Source organism: Colossoma macropomum, unplaced genomic scaffold, assembly GCF_904425465.1.
Source record: "Colossoma macropomum unplaced genomic scaffold, Colossoma_macropomum, whole genome shotgun sequence".
Taxonomy (NCBI): Eukaryota; Metazoa; Chordata; class Actinopteri; order Characiformes; family Serrasalmidae; genus Colossoma; species Colossoma macropomum.
The window spans coordinates 8,077,962-8,093,792 of NW_023494790.1; the positions used below are offsets into that span (position 1 = coordinate 8,077,962).

Here is a 15,831-nt window from a genome sequence, read left to right on the forward strand (position 1 = left end):
TTTGAAAAGATTTGATGGGTAAAATGAAAAATTATGAAAATAAAATAAAATCATTATTTATATTTAAAAGTAAAGTATTTTTAATGGTTGAAGAGGGGAGGCTAGCGAGACATCCATATAGTGTCCCTACTGCATTTTAGCTATTGTGAACACTATAGTGTCCCTACTACATTATAGCTAAAATTTTTAGAAAGTTATGCTCTGATTTCTGCAATCAGAGGGGAAAAAAAACATTTTTGAATTTAAGCACAAGGATTGTTGACCTCATGTTTTACTCGCTAATGTTAGTTACTTTATTACCTGAGAGCACATCAGCACGTCATGTTCCCCTTACATAGGGGTAAAGGGGCTGTAACACGGAGTATGTCATGACAGGTGGAGGGGAAGAACATGGACAACAGCAATACCATTTTTAGACAGCGCTTTACTCTTTAGAAAAGTTGTGTGTAATACAATATTGTGCATTTAAACTTTTAAAATAAATGGGTTGTAATGTAGCAGCAAAAATAAGCTAGTTGATAGTGATTAAAAAAACATGCAGCTAAGCAGCATCAGTAGTATAAATGTGATCGAAAGGACAAAACTGAAGTTAACTTTGAGTAATTAATGCTGGGAGTGAGACTGATCTATACCAAGCCGACAGCAAAGGTGGACTATGGATGCTGCCAAAGAAATGAAAAGAATAAAACTCCTAACCTGCCTAACCAGAGCTAATCTGCACAAAATACAGGGCGGCACTCATCCCTTACCTGATGTGTCTTTACAAAGTGATACTACAGTGTTAAATGTGAAGGCTTGCCCAAGCTTCCTGTCCATATATTGTGCTGGACGGAGAGGGACAGAGAAAGAGAGGGGGTGGAAACTAAGTCTGCTGTGTATCTAACAACAGCCTAGCAACCAGCAATCACCAAACTGCCAACTACATAATGCCCTTGCATACAGCGGCCTCTCCCATACATTCCCAGGTAGATGCTTTTATCTTCAAAAACCCACCTCTATTCAGACAGCAGCGATTCCGATTGGAGGGTAGAGTGCAGCAGTCGAACGCTAGGAACACTGCCATTGGTAGGATTTCCATCTATTAGGGAAGGTAGGTAGAGGAGAAAATAGGAAGAACAAGAAACGGACGAGAAAAGGAAACAAACAGAAACAAAGAAACAAATGTGCCCCTTTGGCACATAACAGTGCATAAAGCCTAATTAAACAAAGCCTTGCCTTTTACAGTATTAGGCATGGAGAACTGTGGTGAATGATTGAGAGTAGCGATGTTCTTCTTACTCTTTCACAGTATTTACTTTTTCTTTTCGGGAGAGAGAACTAGCTAGGTAAGTATAGCAGTGGTTCTCAAACTGGTCCTCAGGGACCCCCTGAACAGTCCATCTCCATGTGTTGTGAGTTAGGTTGAAGTAAAAAATCTATACTGTCCAGGGTTCTTAAGTTCTCAATCTCTGGAGGAACAGTATAGGAAGCTAATGCTGTGTCTGCCAAAAGTTGATAATCAATTTATCAGCCAATATCGTCTTTATCCACCATGTGATGGTAGCACTGGTCTTAGAACAAGTGCTGGATGAATATTTCTGGCTTGCATAAAGCATTGCTTGGGTATAGACTCACTTCGAGAATGCTAAGTAGATCTTTTACCAGATGTGCTGTTTGGACCCTGCTTAGAACAAACTTTTACATTTATAGTCACTGTACTTAAAACTGCGCAGAGCTAAACTAGTCTTTGTTATGATGATTTCGAAAGACTTCATACCAGATTTCTCTCCAGAGCCTTTTGCCACTGCACACAGCTGGAAGGTCCAGATAAAATCTAAACTAGCGCTCTCTCACACTGCAGTGTAAACATGCGTGCTTTCTTATTTCCTCCACTAACACTTTATGCAGCATGGGTATGGATGCTCCTCTGCCTTTTTTATTGAGAAAGCTTCCATTCCCACCATGTTTACAAGCACTCAGAAACACCATGATCTCCATATACATCCTCGCTGCCTCCCCTAGACTTGTGAAGGGAAGTAGGGTTGCATATTTAGCTTATCCACTAAAACTCTGGGCAGATACTCGTCTAGTGTACATAGCCTTAATGGTTATCTGGAACCAGTCCGGAATGTTCTCTCATTAAAAGCGAGCTAACTTATCAGAGTTAGACACACATGGTTGGCCCTCTCTCCCAGAAAGGAACTTGTCCTATTAGCACAATGGATGTGTTTACCTCGGGAGTGAAAATAATGGTATCACCTAATCGGCGTCTGTGTTTAGTTTGCCAGAGACTTAAACTGAGCAGTGATCAGTGGGGTGGTGATTAATGGGGCTCTTAGTATAGAGCTTAGTACACAGATTGACTTTACATAGCTGTTGATGCAGTCGAGGCACTCTATTAAACTGTGAGAGTGAAGAGTGAACATTCTTTAAATGGCTGATTATACATTACAGCCTATTAGTAGTTGAAATAAAATGGGGAAAGCAATGAGTGAAGCTGTATTGCAGACTTCAGTTTGATAGTTTATACATCTAGACTGAGTGAAATCTGAAAATTGCGGTCTAGGCAATAAATGTACAGCGTAAAGAATCTGAATACCGTGATGTTCCTTCAGACGTCATGCAGACTGTGGATTGGAGTCGTTTGATTTATTACTCCCACTTGCATCATTTTTCCAGGGAGGTAAAATATGTGAATTGTTTTTGTTGTAATGTAAAGTACATGACCAGTAATGAAAGTGTTCAATTTTAGATCCATTATAGCTGTCATCTGCCACCACAACCTGACCCCCAACCGTTCTGGTGTTTTTGAGGAACCTGTAACACGAACCCTTCTCACAGTAGGAGGCGCTGTAGTGTGGCTCCAGCATGGGTGGAAAAAGCAGGCCACAGATACGTCTAAGCAATGGGCCGAGTGATCGAATCCGACATTCAGGTTAGGGATGATGAACTGGCTTCCCTCTCCCACGCGAGTGTCCCAACCTCCTGAACCCCACAACACCACGGCTGAGCCTCTGTCTGTAACTCCCAACCTGCACAGGCTGCCATCATCCATCTTGTGTCGCCATCGCAAAATGGCTTCTAATGTTGTCTTAACTGGAGCAAGTGTGGTGAAAACATCTGTGAGCATTAGAACTGGAACCAGACCAAGATCCAAGACTGGGAAAATGGGACATGTTGGGGAATGTATGTCCGTATTGGCTGAACTTTTATTGTGGAGCCTTTGTCTACTCTGAAGCAGAGGTTCCCAACCTTTTTTACAGCGCAGACGGATGTGCAGCCTGCAACACTTTCCACGTACTTGGGGTTGGAATGGTGTATAGTGTCGTGACACACATGATAAGCCTATGCAGACCCACCAACCAGTTATGGTGCCCCAGTAAAGCTGCTGTTTTGTACGTGCTTCGGATGAAGAAAAAATCAAAGTAAACTGAAGTTTGAGCGTGCTGCTGCAATGGTTGCCAAAAAAGCTAGAACACTGGCATTCAGTAAAGTGCTATCGAAAAGAAACATCATATAAAAATAGATTAATCTTGGTATTTAGTTGTCTAGAAGATCTAAGCTGCGTTCCAAAGCCTAGGCTGCATTTCTCGGTCGCTATGTCATAGCAGGCCGTTCCAAAGTGAAAGACCCTTCATGTACAGCCTAGAAGTGCAGCCTACGCTCAGAGTGATTTCAAAGACACATCAGATTTGTCCTTCCAGGCCTTTGGTTACCCACAGTTCTCTGCGCACAAACGATGCAAAAGGAAAAAAAAAAAACAGCACCATGAAAACGGCAGAAAACAAAGCCGTTGGAGCAGAGTTTGTTTTAAAATGTAATCTCTTTACATCCTTGAAAGGAGGAGTCTTCATAGGACAGTCCTATCCAGGACCCGCACTGCCTCGGCTGCAGCCTAGACTTTGGAACGCAGCTCTAGTTTCTTTCTTGTCTTTGGTGGGTTTTAGTTCCATGTTTGCAGCCCCAAAAAGTATTTCTTAATATTGTTAGTTTACTTATTTTTGTTTACATCTTCACTTATGTTGAGCAGCGAATAGAAACCTTCAAGAGGTCAAACATAGATGTGAGAGTATAATAATATAAGTAAAATAGCAGATTTTAGCAGTCAGGCTCCTAACTCCCCCTGCTCACTGCCACATTGTTGCAGGCATCAGACGACTATACGGCCTATACCGGTCCACAGCCCGATGATTGGGAAGCTCTGCTCTAGAGTATGAAGCAATAAAACAGGTCCAGTTTACAACCTGAGGAAGTACTTCAGAGTTAACTAACTTGAATTTAGTTAAGCTCCAGTACATTAAATCTGAAGAACAAATTTGATTTCTTTGGATATGTTCTCTCCACTTGCTTTCTTCCTTTTTCTTTCTTCATTTGTTTAATCTTGGTCTTCTTATTCAGCATGAGAACGTCTCCTCTTTGAAGCCGACCCAAGCCGTGTTTCTCCAACCACTACATGCATTGATTAGCAATGAATCAGTGTGTAACAGGACATCAGTAATTGGCTTATTAGCATGTTGGCTGTTTAGCCCATCACTCTCTAGCCATTAATCAGGCTTGTCACCATGCCAGCTGACCCTCTGCCAGCTTGTTTACAGCAGAGCACTCCCTTGGCTGGAAGAAGTGCAGAGACCAAGTAATCAGAGTTCATGAAGCTGTGCTGGGAGAGAGCGGCTGTTGGACAAACTCTGGCTCCTAGTTTGTGTAGATAGTAGTGATAACATCAGTTTGCACGAGGGGATGAGTTGGAGCTCTGCAGTTCCTTGAGGTTTCACCCTTATTCATATTGTCTTTCCAACCTTTATCCAATGAGTTTGAAGCTAATTATTGACTTTCACTTGGGCATGGGAAGCTAATTATTGGGTATGAGCCAGTTAGAGTCTCATAATCACCTCATATCAAGGATTTAAGTGCTTCTGTAATTACAGCACCATACATTGTCCCCACATAAACCCTTCTCATCAGGTATTACAGGTGGTAAATTTAGCATGTTCCAACAGCAAGGGCTAGTCGAGGTCCATCCAACTGCCCTATTCATGAGGCCTAGATGGATTTTGTTTCTTTTCTACATAGACTGTTTTACACAGAAGTCCAGAAGTGTACAACACTTCTCCAAGAGTCTTTGGACAAGATTCTAAAAGCAAGATTCTAAAATTATGAATAAATTATAAGTTCTGGATAAGCCAGGGGTCGACAACCCAGATGTTAAGAAGAACCATTTTGTCCTTCCAATAAAAATCAGTCTGCCTTGGGAGCCACAACATTTATGTCCATTTATTGAAGTAACGTTTTGCCATCTTGGCTGTAAATATGTCTCAGTATGTGCTGATGTCCCAGTGCAGACTAAAAAATATAATACAAATGAAAATGCAGACTTATTTTAATCTGCTTTAAGCTTTAGCTCAGATGTAGCCGTTTTTCTCACATCTTCGGTAGGAAACTTTATCGCCAAAGAAGAACAGTTTCTTGTAAAATGTCTCTCAACATTTGTTTTTTACGAGGCTGAAGTCGGCTCCTCGTTCGCCAGCTTCGTGTTCAAATTTTCCCGTTCCACCTTAAAAGGTGCCTGAGGCACCAGGACTGCTGCACCATTTAAGGTGGAACGGGAAAATTCGAACAATGAGGCTGGCGAAAGAGGAGCAGACTTAAGCTTTACGATATTTTAGTGTTTGAGAGGTTCTTGCTGCAAACTAAATATATCCAGAAACCAGCTGGTGCTTATAAATGCAAATACGTCCATTCGTCTCCAAATTATCCATGTTCGTCTTAAATCATTCTCTTTGCCGTTTTGTTAGCTAATAGCTAGACGAAACCGTTGCTCTAGTGACCAGCAGTCTGCTCGCCAATCTTTAGGGTTAGCGGATGGTGATTTAGCAGTTATGCAGTCTAGCGTTTTAGGCTGTTTGTTATAACTGTGTTAGAACGATCAGCAGTGTGCATAAATCATTGCTTTTGGGATAAAACTTGTGTCTAATTAAGTTTTGGTGTTTTTTATATATATATATATATATATATATATATATATATATATATATATATATATATATATATATATATATATATATATTTTACACCAGCTGTACTTTACATTGTGTGGAAAATTCATGAAGAATGGACCAATAGTAATGGTTAAAATGATGTGTAAGAAAATTCTTTTTGCATTAACTTCCATTAGAAGTTAAGAGCATTTTTCCTTCTCTTGTCAGTTTAATATTTTGGAGATAAAAGGTTTTGTTCCAATAGCTATGAAATATTAATGTAAGTACAGTAGACTAAGACAGTTTTATCTGGATGACTAATTCAGTTTAAACCCTGTAAAGGCTCACAAAAAGCCATGTAGGTCTGAAGTGTTTAATTACTCAGCATATTCGTTTGTCATCGTTTCTCATTGATGGTTGACTTGTAAAAGTGAAAAGGAGTCAATCTGCATCCCAACTCTTTGTCAGCGGAAGCTGTGGCTACACCAGAGAAAAAAATTCGACCACCACTGAAGACTTTTGGTCTATAATGATCCGACACTTAAACATTTTAAAATGTCCCCCTACTGCTCTCCTGTTGCCCACCAAGCTGGTTTTTCAGACAGTGTGGGGTGCTGTAGTCTGGTGACCTGCAGTGAGAAACCACAGCATTGGGCACACGTGTAGCACTGTGTGTGGAGCTGGAGGCTTTCTACCCCGAGGCCGCTCAGTTCTTAGGCTTTGCCTGACTAGCCTCAGTCTCCTATCCAGATGAGCAACATCTTGCATGATTTGCTGTGAATCTGGGAATTGCATCAGAAGAGTGTTCCAAATGGGAATTGATGTTACCTCTGCAGCTCCAGAAACTACTCCTTGCACCTGGGTTTTGATTGGACTCAGCTCCAGCTTGTTGACTCTTTTTGTTGTTGATTAGAAACTTGGATGGCTTAATGTCTGGGTTCAAATGATTTGGAAAGGTGTCTCCACAGATGGTGTTTAGATCTTCCTGTTCCATGTAGATCCCTCTTGACATCTTCCTCATATATGCAGGTGGTCTTATGTACACAGTTATTACTGACCTTATTTACGTTCCTTTACTCACACACTTCCGCATGTTGAATTCATTTTCCCTGACTGTCATCTGTGGTGCTTACCATGAGGGAAATTCGCAGTAAAGATTCCCACATCCTGCATCCTACCTGTTCCAGGCTGTTTTGATGTGTTTTTCTCTGGCACCGTTACGACGTTCTTCCCCCCAGATGGTTAATAGAGTTATTCTGGCTGCAGTGGAGAGCAGTCTTACTGAAATAAGTATCTCACTGATGCTTTTTTCCATCTTTAAGATAGAGAAGGTGGCCTGGCATCAGTTAAGTATCTACTTAAAGCAACAGAGACACATAGGCATGAAATAAAGATGAGCATTTGACAGTGGATGACTATATTTTCCTGTTGTGTCTGTGTAAAACAATGGATACAGAAATGTTAACGCGTTATTAATGTGGGTTCTGGGCCTTCTTTCCAGAGAGCAATCAGTTATAGCATGGTATGAGTGCAAGTGCAGTATAATATTGGATTCCATCTTGTTACAGACCCTTGTTTTGGTGATTGTCAAAGCTGGGCACCTGGTTTTATACAAGTATGTGGATAGCAAAGGCTATAACTTCACTTTACACTTGCTGGCTATTAACTGACCCAAATGAACACCTCCTTAATGCTACATCAGTGTAAAAGGCATTCAGGGATTTGATGTAGACCAGTATATTTACATTTACATAAAGCATTTTAAATTTTAATGAATTATTACAAATCAAGGCTTTTAATTGTATGGTAAAAATAAAATATAGAAAATAAATATCATTAATGAAATAGACGAATTAAGAAGTGAGGCCACCAGCTGCTCCCATTTGCTCCTGCTTCGTTACAGCCTGATACCGGCCAGCGGCTCGGACGTTGGGAACCTCTGGCCTACAGTATACAGACAGTATGTACAAATTTTTCTCCTTTTCCAACTGTACTCTCTTGCAGCTTTACCCATTGTGTGCTTGCACTTAAAAGGAGAATGCAGCCAAGATTCACATCCATTCTCATGTTTCTATCTCCCTGATCAGTCAGCTTTACATCTAGCCGACAGATAAGCTGTGCATGTAGATGCAATTGTTTCCCTTCCAGCTTACAGGAAATCGACTAACAAGAGACATAAACGCCAACAGTAGACTTTTCCCTCCCTTTGTTCTGAGCATCTGTGTGAAGCTTTGTAAAGATCGTAAGGGTCATTACATGTAGGGCAAATATCCAATAAATTTGATGAATAAAATACATTAAACTGTAAAGCCATCTTTTGTTAATCAAGCTAATTGCTAGCTAGTCACCTGTAGCAAGTCTTCCCTATTGTGAAACAATGACTCTTTTATGCAAACATAATCTGTAGTTGATTGCTTTACGTGACAGAATCTGTGATAGTCTAGCGATAGACTGGAGTAGACCCTTATTCCTGACTGTTTTAGAGCTGTAATGGTCTCAATATCAGGTTTAGTCACCTGGTGCGATTTCCTACTGCTCCGGGTTGCATGCTCTGCATTTGTTTGTAAGAAAACATAAATTCGGCATTGGGTGTAGCAGCTCAAAAACCTTAATTCTATTGAAATAGTCATTCATCTGCTTACTGACAACAGATAACTCAGTGTTATTTTTAAATGTTGGTTAAAAAGAGAGTTCTCCTGCTCTCCTGGACCACTCATCGCATTAAAGCACAACAACAACACAAACACCTGTTCAGTGTTGCCAGATCAGGTGAAATAGCGTTTTTTTATGCTACACTCTGTTTTTTTCAGTGTCGGTTGCAGTTTTTTTTTTAGCTAAGTTCCATTCAAAAAGCACAAATAAAACAGAAAAGAAATTCTAATTAAATTTCTTCTTGCAAAACATTCCTAGGGGCTTTAAGAAATGGACGATCACAGTCCTTTGCTAAAGTCTATTAAAATTGAGAGTCTGAGTAGATGGAGTAGACAGAACAAGAGTGACTGCGAGGCTGGGAGAGTGATGATCTGAACCATATGATTCAAACTTGAAAGATCAAGCAGAGAGAGAGAAGAATAGAAGTGGACAAAATGAAAGGACACGCCACCAGTGCTAAGAGGTTCTGACAGGCACCAAAAATGGGAAAATCCTGACAACTGCGGAATGTCGTCCAGGCGTTTCACTACCTCAGTCAGCTGTCATTTTGGTTTGAATGATAGACTTCGTAAATGTACTGTTCTCCTGGTTTTACTGTTGTGCTCTACTTAGTCTTCTTTTTTTATTATTCGTGCGTTCTGTTCACTAGCTGGCTGACCACAGCACTGAAGCTCGCTGAGTGTCTCAGTGAACGTTCTGCAGTAGATAAATTAGGTGGATAATCTTAACACTGACACGTTTAAAACAAAAACAACAACTGGTCATTCTGGTTTGCTTAGCCAGTCCATGCAGATTTATTGGTGTTCTCAAGGCTTTCGAAGGCTGGACATACACATGCTTACATGCTATTTCAGCCAAGACTTCTTTCCAAAACCACCATGGTCACATCTGCATTCAAGCCCAGAGCTTCTCTCTCTAAGCAGAGACATTGTCAGAATTTGGCTTACACTCTCGAGCCCTACCTCTGAGCCAGAACCCATGCGCCGCTTCTTTCAAACTTCTGACGCGCTTCCTAACCCAGGAAATAGAATTAACACCTCGGCCTTCAAGCTACGGTCCCTCAGTGCCGGCCGCAGCTGCGCCCAGCCCGGCCCAGGCCCCTCAAGTGCTCTAATCCTGACGGAAGAGAGAATAAAACTGAGACTTTGCAGAGCCTCCACTCAACTTTTACACAGCACATGTTGAGTTTTAGCCTCTCTTCCCACTCCCCGCCATCGCGCTACCCAGTCATCTCAGATGTCATCGGTCTGTGCTGGACGCTGTTGCCAAAAACCGCTGAAAGAAAATGAAAAACCATCAATCTCCAGTGACAATCTTCAGACATGTTTGTCACAGTTCATTTTTACTTCTTCAAATAGTTTTGTTGACTTGTTGATGCTTTTGGTCTGTATGGCTCTTTGTAAAGCCATCGCACCAAGCTGTTTGACACTCTATTGAAAATAAATGAAGAAGGAACTGGGCCTGCACTTAGTCAGACGCTGCCATTCATTGTATGTATACCATTTTTAGTAAGGATTTATTTAATCTCGGAAGAGTTTGTAGACAGTCAAGTAGACACTTGCCATAGATCATACATATCCCCCCTTTTGTCCGGCAATGTGGTATTACCCATTCTCCAAGAGCTCTAACAGAATACATATGTACTCAGTGTAAAACGTGTTGCTGACCATGAGTGTTTTTAAGTATGGAGCCTTTTCCTATGTCAAGCAGACAGTAAATTAAGGAGGGCAAAAGAAAAGTGGATTATCTGTTTATTAGTTATTTTATGTGGGCTATATTTCAAGAGTAATGGTTCCTGGGATTCACTGGTCGAAAGAGCAGGCTATCTGTTTTCTTCATTAGGTGCGGAGTTGCGCACACAGAGATTAACCGGTTCCTGGCTTTAAGCACCCCATGTGTTTGCATTTTAGCCACACATTATGGATTCCCAGGGGTAGCTTTTAAGCACACTCCCCAGGGGAGGACCATAAAACAAAAAAAAAAAGTAGTTTTCTCATAATCGTCCCCTGCTGCACGATAGAGAAGCCCCTTCTCTCTCACACATGCCTATATATGTTTCATTTGTAATAGTCTGATAAAATACATCACTGTTTCATGCTTCTGGAGCTGTGTTACAAGGCAGAGCTCTGGGGTGTTTCTCAGATGTGTTTCTTCTGGCTGAAGTGGACCGTGACCCTTGGTGATCCACCTGTGGACTATTGATTGAGCCAACAGATTCTGATTCTTGAAATCGGAGCAAATTTAATAGCCTTCTCATATGTTGAATGATGTAAAAGTTGATGTTCTTGGGCTTGATGAAGCGCAGGAACTGTGTCTCTGAAAGGTCTGGAGGAGTGGACTTCTCATCTAAGAAATGACGGCATGCCTTCTTAGGAAAATATCTGGCTTCCACTAAGCTCCTGACCAGAGTTAAATAGAAAAGTGGGATTTCTATTTTTATTATTATTATTATTTTTAAGTGATATAGAGAGGAATGTTTACTAAAAGCCTGTTCACAGCAAGTATATTTTTTTTTGTTTTTTTTTATTTTGAAAGAAAAATAGTGATTATCGACGCGTGGAACCTTCAAGTCTAAGTATTTCGTTAAGTATGGGAAGCTAATGGTTTGCTGTTCTCTTTGGCAGTGTACGAAGTAGGAAAGTCCCAGATAAACAAATAAGCATACAAACAAACCAAAACAGTCACTATGTTATACTAATGTACTCGCTGTCATTCTCAGCCGTGCATGTATTTTACGCCACATATTTTCTTTAACCTTTGTCATTTTTATTGTATATAAGCTTGTGCACTACCACAAGCAATGTGAGATGTTCTTCTGCCATCTTGATGCACTTTTGCTTGGACTACAACCATGACAGAGTTCTGATTGGTCAGCCAGGTGTTTTGTGTCCCCCGCCTGAGGCAGAGACAAGATTTAAGATTTTTTTATTCAGAATATAAAAATAGAAAGTAACAGTAAAACAGTTTTGATTTTGGAAGCAGATGATGGTGAGTTCTTTTCTGTCCCTTCTTCTCGAAAATGTACTCAGCATCACCAGCTAAAGTCAACGGAATATAAACCAAATAACATACATACATTTTTATTATTTAACAAAAGCATAGTAATAACATTCTGATCTGCCTTCAGGGGGTGTTTGATTTCTGGACCCAGTGAATATCAACAAACAAATAATGCCCAGTAAAGCTATTATGACAATCAGGTAGATCCTCAACAGCGTCAAAGTACCTCAGACAGAGGGAACAAAGTCGGCTAGCCTCGAGAGCAACTACCACTGAAACTAAGACGAAACAGAGTCAAAATGATGTTGAAACAGAGACAAGACAGTGACCATTAATTTACAGTCTCGAGGCCAGACTCCAGACCGAGACCAGACTTGAGTAGTACAGCACTTGGCATACTCAGCTACGCTGAATGTGTAACTACTGGTTCGGTGAAGATCTTGGAATGATTAGTGACTCTTCAGGCATGAAATGTTTCTGATTGTGTAACGTGTAATATGAGCTGTATTGCAGTATGTGGCCATACCTTGGTACTTTCATGCACTAATTGATTGTCCTTCTTTGTTTTCCACAGTACTTTGAGGTTCCCTTTGACTCCAATATGAACCGTACGAAAAACAGACCACTGGTCCGAGGACAAATAAGGTAAGTTTCACTAAAAGCTATGTTCCTAAATTTTGAGTGAATTTGAATTAAATGCTCATCCAAAATAATGTAAACTCAAAGTCAGGTTTTGGGATGCAGCAATGCAGATGGTGATGTGTAATCGTTTATGAAATGCAAATCCAACTAGATTTATGTTTGAGAGAAATCAAACATTTCAGTAGAGTTTCAAGTGCAGTAAAATTAATAAAATGGCGACATTTTAACGTAGTAGCCAAGCATCGCCCAAACATTCTGTTCTTCTGGAGTACAATAAATAAAATAAAATGAACAAAAAAAAACAACTAGATATTGGTTTGAAATATCTGTCCAATGCTGATATTTTTATTTATTTTATAAACAAGCAGACTTATGATGTGATATCATTGTGCGTCAGGTTATTTGCTGCTGATTTTCTTCTTGTGAGTTTCTATTAGTTAATTACTTATTTTTGAAAAAGTTTAGGCAATGTTTAGGAATCTTAGATTTAAACACAATTTGTAGTTTTCTTGCTTCTTAAGATTAATAATAAAGTATTTACTGAAATCTGTACAATGTAAAATAGTTTAAAACAATCAGCAAATACTTTTGACTGGTACCGTATTTTATCTGTTCTATTTCTTGTCTCTTGTTGCCTCAACCTCATTCCCTCTTTTACTTTCATCTGTACCTCTCTTGAACCTTCGTATGTTAAGTGTCTCTCTTGCTATCAGGGGTCTCATTGTAATAACTCGGTCCTGAATAAAACATGAGCTGCTAAGCTCCATTTGCTGCCATATAGCTTCTCCTTTTACACTAAAGGATTCCAGTGTAATGTCTAGAGAAGGTTTTGCCTGCCGGTGTCAGTGACATTATGCCCAGCATTTCTGAGCTGTGCTGTTCGCCGCTTTCACACCTGTCTTGCAGAACCCGATACAGGTGAACGTGTGGAGGTGAGCTGCCGGAGCTGCTCTTTATGACCCCTGCTAATACCAGTGGAATTCTTCTGTTTATGTGCAGCCAAACACAAGTTATGTGTATACACTGGCTAATCAGCTCTCGACATTATCGCTGCTTGAGTCAAAGGCAGGGCACAATCACATAAACACACACACTGTGATGGACAGCTTTTACTTGTAATCTCATTTGTTAGCAGATTCTGATAGTAGAAGCCCCCTTGACCCCCCCTACCACCCCACAGTCTTGACTCACTTTCCAACTACAAAGAGCAGATTAGTCAACATGGGAAAAAAATGACTGACTTCAAAAGTCAAATGAATCCAAACAGTCCACATTGCACAGCTAGCTAAGGCCGGCGCTGTGTGTGGTTATTGAGTACACACCCAAGACGCCATAAGACCACAGTGTCTAAGAAGATTCATTTCACAGCACTTCAGTTTGCTTTTCTCAGAAAGATATACCATCACCGCTTTTGAAGACATTTTCCCAAAACATGATGCGTCCAAATATTTTGCTCTTTCATTCAGTAGCACCACGAAAAACGAGTGCAGTGATTTTTATTTAACGTTTCACATACTGCACTGCACAAAATCCAGTCAAACAGGACTATTTATGCTCTATTCGTAATGAATTGTAGTTGATCATCGTTCTTTTTAAGTACTGACAACGTCTACTGTATTCTCAGAAAAGCATATTGTAATGTGATTTATTGTGATAATAATAATTCATCTTATACAACAGTTAGTTTCGTACAACTTTTAGACTAACTGTATTATTCCGCTGAGCACCAGTTGCAGCTAACCGCTCCTGAGTATCTATTTTAGCATATACAAGAACAGAAAATGGATACATTATCTTTTATATTATCTTCTATAAGATAATATTTGACCTGAAGCCTGTTTGGTCAGATGTTGAAGTGTGTATGTACATATATAAACCTGAAAAAAATATTCTTTGGAGTTTTTTGAGGGTGAATTGACAGTATTAAAGGAATGATTTGTTGAAAAATAGTTTGCACCAAATTCCACTTGCCCCAGATGTAGTCAGCCAAGACATGTTTGGTGTCCAGATTTTGCTTCTTTAGGTCCACGCTTGAACAGTGAGGCTAATGTTGCTAACAAACACTAGATGTCAGATGTCATCCAAATCCCTAAATACATCCCTAAAAGCTCTTAATGCTTCCAGCTCTTCATTAAGGTTATGCAGACTTATTGATGTGGTTTAGAACACAGTATGACTTACTGTGAACTTCAGCAATGATCAAAAAATTGCAGCGTAGCTGAATGCTGCTAGCAGTGGTTTTAGGCAGATGTTGTGCCGAGTTCTGCCTCCCCCACCAAATCCTACTTCTCTTCACATGCATGCATGTCGTGCAGGCATATGGATGTAAGATTACATTTGCAGTGTCTGTTTTGTCTATTTTTAACACATCTTTAGTTTGAAAAATCAAAGTTTATACAGTGATCAAATGTAAACTGTAGCATCAATACGTCTGCATGACGTCAGAATTCTCCACAATGTCCAGTTACACTGAGGTTTTCGTGCATTTTGACAGTTCACAGTAACTCATTGTATTCCAAACCACATCAACAAATCTGCATAACCTTAATGTAGAGCTAAATGTGGTTTGAGCTTGTTGAGAGAGGTTTTGGGGATGTATTTATGGAAAAGATTTCGGTGACTATTGACTTTCACTGTTTGTTAGCAATGTTAGCATTGTAGCTCCAGCACTGAACTAAAAAAAGCAAAGTTTGGACACCAGTTTTGTCTTTGTTGATCAACTACATCAGGGGTAAGTGGAAAATTGTGTACATTTGAATTTCGACGAGCCTCAGCTTACCTGTGCGAGTCTGCTGAATGCCATTGCTCTGCTCTCCTCTAGACCTCCTCCAACCCTGCTGTCTTTTTGAATAGCATTTCTAAGAGCAGAAATAAAGAGATGAGCTGATACCTGCCTTCTGTTAATCTCCAGGTTTTAAAGTTAAGCTTTGCTACGTCTGGCATTTGGAGATATCTCCTCTGAGATACTTAATTGTGGTAAAGATGAAGTTAAATCCACAGCTCAGTGAAAAGTTAGCTTAGCTGTAGGATTAAGGACTCTTAGTATAAGAAGTTCTGCTGTTGAACTGTTGATGGTTGGAATGGAGTTCTTGATGTGTGTGTGTGTGTGTGTGTGTGTGTGTGTGTGTGTGTGTAAGTAATGATCTTTGGTCCATGTACAGCTAACGCCCATTAACAAACAAAGGCACACTTGCACAGGCAACAGTGCAAACACAAACGTCACCTTCCAAACGTATCATTAGATTCATTAGCCCTGAGCATGGAGCAAACAGTTTACGCAAATACAAACACTCAAAGTCAACCTTCAGGATGACAGGCCTCAGCCTCTCCTCCTCTGGAGCTGAACTCTCCTTTGATGTCTGCTCAGATGTGCCGGGTGACGGTCATACTCACATTACCTCATGTTATACCAGTCTGCAAGCTCAGGCTCTTATCTAGAGCAAAGCTAAAGGAGGGAGGAAATGCAGCTTTGTTCTTTTAGGCCACTGATTGTATATTGATCTTTTTTTCTTCCACCATTATTTTTAATTCTTACCAATCCTGAGAACTTGCAGAGTTATAAGTAAAAAGTTAAGTTACCTGT

The 15,831-nt window shown here is 40.2% G+C and overlaps 1 protein-coding gene across 1 annotated transcript in view; it reads left to right on the forward strand.

Annotated features, from left to right (window-relative positions):
* The window catches only part of LOC118809077 (protoheme IX farnesyltransferase, mitochondrial), a 63,954-nt gene that overhangs the window by 38,195 nt on the left and 9,928 nt on the right, over window positions 1–15,831 (forward strand). The window contains exon 5 of the mRNA XM_036572017.1: window positions 12,181–12,251. Within this exon, the coding sequence (XP_036427910.1) occupies window positions 12,181–12,251 (71 nt within the window). The remainder of the gene's footprint in view (window positions 1–12,180; window positions 12,252–15,831) is intronic.